General features: G+C 36.8%; 1 protein-coding gene across 1 annotated transcript in view; it reads right to left on the reverse strand.

The window, feature by feature from the left end:
• Positions 1-2,056: 2,056 nt before the first annotated feature.
• Positions 2,057-3,168, reverse strand: part of LOC106012149 — a 4,794-nt gene continuing 3,682 nt past the window's right edge. The window contains exon 2 of the mRNA XM_013084163.2: positions 2,057-2,092. Within this exon, the coding sequence (XP_012939617.2) occupies positions 2,057-2,092 (36 nt within the window). The remainder of the gene's footprint in view (positions 2,093-3,168) is intronic.

Consider the following 3,168-nt stretch of genomic DNA (forward strand, 5'->3'; position numbering starts at 1 on the left):
ATGCCGAGGACCAATGGGCGCTGATCGAGGGAAGCCGCTTAGACTGGGAGAAATAAAACAAAACAAAATTCGTGCTGAAAAATACCAAGGGTTGATAGATCCTGCTTCTGCTGATGACCCTGTGAATGTTGGTGTGAAGATAATACATTACCAGCAACAGTGTACGGTTCCCCAAGATTTTATTCGGAATCCTTCCAAGACGCCATGGCGATAGTGAGACAACTTGGAAAGCCAGACATCGTTATTACATTCACATGTAATCCCAAATGGCTTGAGATCACAGCTGCTTTGAATGAAGGGGAGCAGCCAGGTGATCGACCTCATATTTTCTTCAGAGTCTTCAAATTCAAGCTCAATGCCCTGATGGATGACATTTTAAAGAAGGAAGCACTAGGAGGGATGAGAGCACACACAGCTACCATGTGGTTCCACAAAAGTGAGGAGATTGCCGAAAGCACTATTTTTTTCTAATTATGGACAAAGATAACAAGCCGAATACACCAAGTGGCACAGACAAAATAGTCAGTGCAGAAATTCCAGACAAAGATAAGAATCCGCTGCTGCACCAAATGTGAAGCGTGCTGACAAAATGAGTTACTTCTCGGATTTGAGCCCTAAGGAAATAAATACTTCACGCTTCTAGGTGAAGTTTTAAAATGTATACGTATGAAATAATATAAGGCGTGTTATTCTTTCGAAATATGACTTCAATGGAAAATCTACAAATTTGACCCTAGTGTCGATTTGTGGCAAATATCTCCTTTTGTGGATTGTGAGAAGTAACTCATTTTGTCAGCACGTCTCACAAATCATAACATCTCAGAATGCGTCGGAAACAGTTTCTGGTTAGACTTGCTGTTGCAAGGACTCACAACAAAGCTCTAGGACAGACTTTAAAAAGGATAGGGGTTTCTCTACAGGGCAATTTTTTTCCCATTTGGATAATTGTAAGTCGCAATGAGTCGTGTTGGGTCCAGGGACTCTATTAGAATTCATGCAAACAGACTTGCTGCCCAGGACGGAGTTCCAGATGGCGCTTATGCCAGCAATGTTGTCTACCCAGAGGTCCCACGGCAATGAATCAGGTACAAAACATTTTATCGTGGGATTTCCTATCACTATATAAATCCTCGCTCCTAAAACGGGTCTGTATCGAGTAATAATAATAATAATAATAATAATAAAATGATAATAATAATAATAATAATAAAATGATAATAATAATAATAATAATAATAATAATAATAATAATAATAATAATAATAATAATAATAATAATAATAACAATAATAATAACAACAACAACAACAACAACAACAACAATACTACTACTACTAATAATAATAATAACAATAATAACAACATCAGTAACAACAACAATAATAACAATAATAATAATAATAATAATAATAATAATAATAATAATAATATTATTATTAATAATAATAATAATAATAATAATAATAATAATAATAAAATGTATGTTGGTCAATTTTTCGTGAACTGCTATTTCTGGGGTGCTTTGACAGTCGAAGCAGACTTTGTGCTGTTGAGGCTAGAGAGGTGAACAGAGTAAGCCTGATTCCCCGTTTGAACTTTTCTGTTGAAATCCACCCATCGGCGCTCACATAACGCAGTGGTGAGCGCCGTATAACCTTGCAAAAGCTATTTTTCTTAAACAAAAAAACTACCGCACATATAGCGAAATGAACAGGATGAGAATATACGTGAAGACTAAACAGATTCAAGAATTGAAAATCTCTTCGCTGTGTGCGAATTTCGCTTAGTGCATGGTTCGCTATGTTCGTGTTTCGGTATGCACACGTTCAGCTATGTGCGTGCTAGATTGTAGATGCTATCTTCTTCCGACACGAACATAGACCCATAATGTGAACAACATAACTTGTAATTTAAAAAAAAGACTTCAATGTATCAAATTTCGAAATCTTGCGAACATTTTTATTATACATAACTACAGATATAAACAGAAAGGTATCTAAATAACATTAAAAGCCTGCCTAACAAACCGAACTTTACATCAAGTAGAAAACGAAAGTCAAGTTTTCTTTAACTGGCGGTCACCTAAAACGTCCTATGGACAAAAGACAAAAGGCAACGTTTAGCCACATTTCCAAACATCATACAGCAATCTTTCTGTCGTTGGTCCCAACAGAATTTTGAATTTAATGAAGGCCATTGGCCTCTATGGAAAATTGTAGTATAGAACAAAATTGAATAATTTACCATTTTTAATAAAAGTTGTTTTAGTCTGAAATTATATATCTACACCAAATATTTGATATTGTAACTTTTAAGATCAAATAACCCATACACAGCCGTGTAGTAAACCACGTATAAAAAACCAACTTGTGCTTTGCGTGCTCATATAACCTTATGCAGCTGCGAGCGCTGTAAAACCCCATACTAAACTACTAAACAAATACAGCAATCTCAAACACAAACTGCATGTTTAACTCCTTCCTTACCAGGGGGTTTTCCTCACCTGGACCGGACCCTTTCCCTGACCTACTTTCTGACTCTGCCTACCGTCGGACAAATTAAAGATTATGAGTTCAATTTTCAATTTTATCCACATGTATTATATCTCAAAATGAAGGGGAAATAATGGCCTATCTCTTCCCGTTACTGAAAATGATCATTCTTCAGCCTGAGGTTTCAGTTGCGATTATAACAAAATGTTGGTGTGGTTTTGAAGCAGGAAATGTCCAGCCATGAAAAGCAGTAGGGAAAAAGTAATGACCCAAGAACATTCAGGTAGAGAAAGCTGAATGAAAAAAAAATTGTATGAAAAGCGGAGGAAAAAACAAAAAGGTTCCTCATTGAAGCGTTCGAGAACAGCGCGTCGACAGGGTGTGGTCGAATGACCGGAATATGTGACGTCATCGGTTCAACTGCACAACCACACTGCAAGAGATATGAACACTGGTGAACACTGCAGTGGAACAACAACAACAACAACAACAACAACAACAACAACAACAACAACAACAACAACAACAACAAAACCGGATAAGTCGCATTTTACGAAAGGAGAGAACACGTATTTTTTTTATTTTTAAGTTTGAGAGTCCGCATGTCCCAATGAGTGTAATATTATACCGATGGCCTACATAGCACAACACTGAGCCGCGGTATCCGGGAGATAAA

The sequence above is a fragment of the Aplysia californica genome, unplaced genomic scaffold (assembly GCF_000002075.1).
Source record: "Aplysia californica isolate F4 #8 unplaced genomic scaffold, AplCal3.0 scaffold00276, whole genome shotgun sequence".
Classification (NCBI taxonomy): domain Eukaryota; kingdom Metazoa; phylum Mollusca; class Gastropoda; order Aplysiida; family Aplysiidae; genus Aplysia; species Aplysia californica.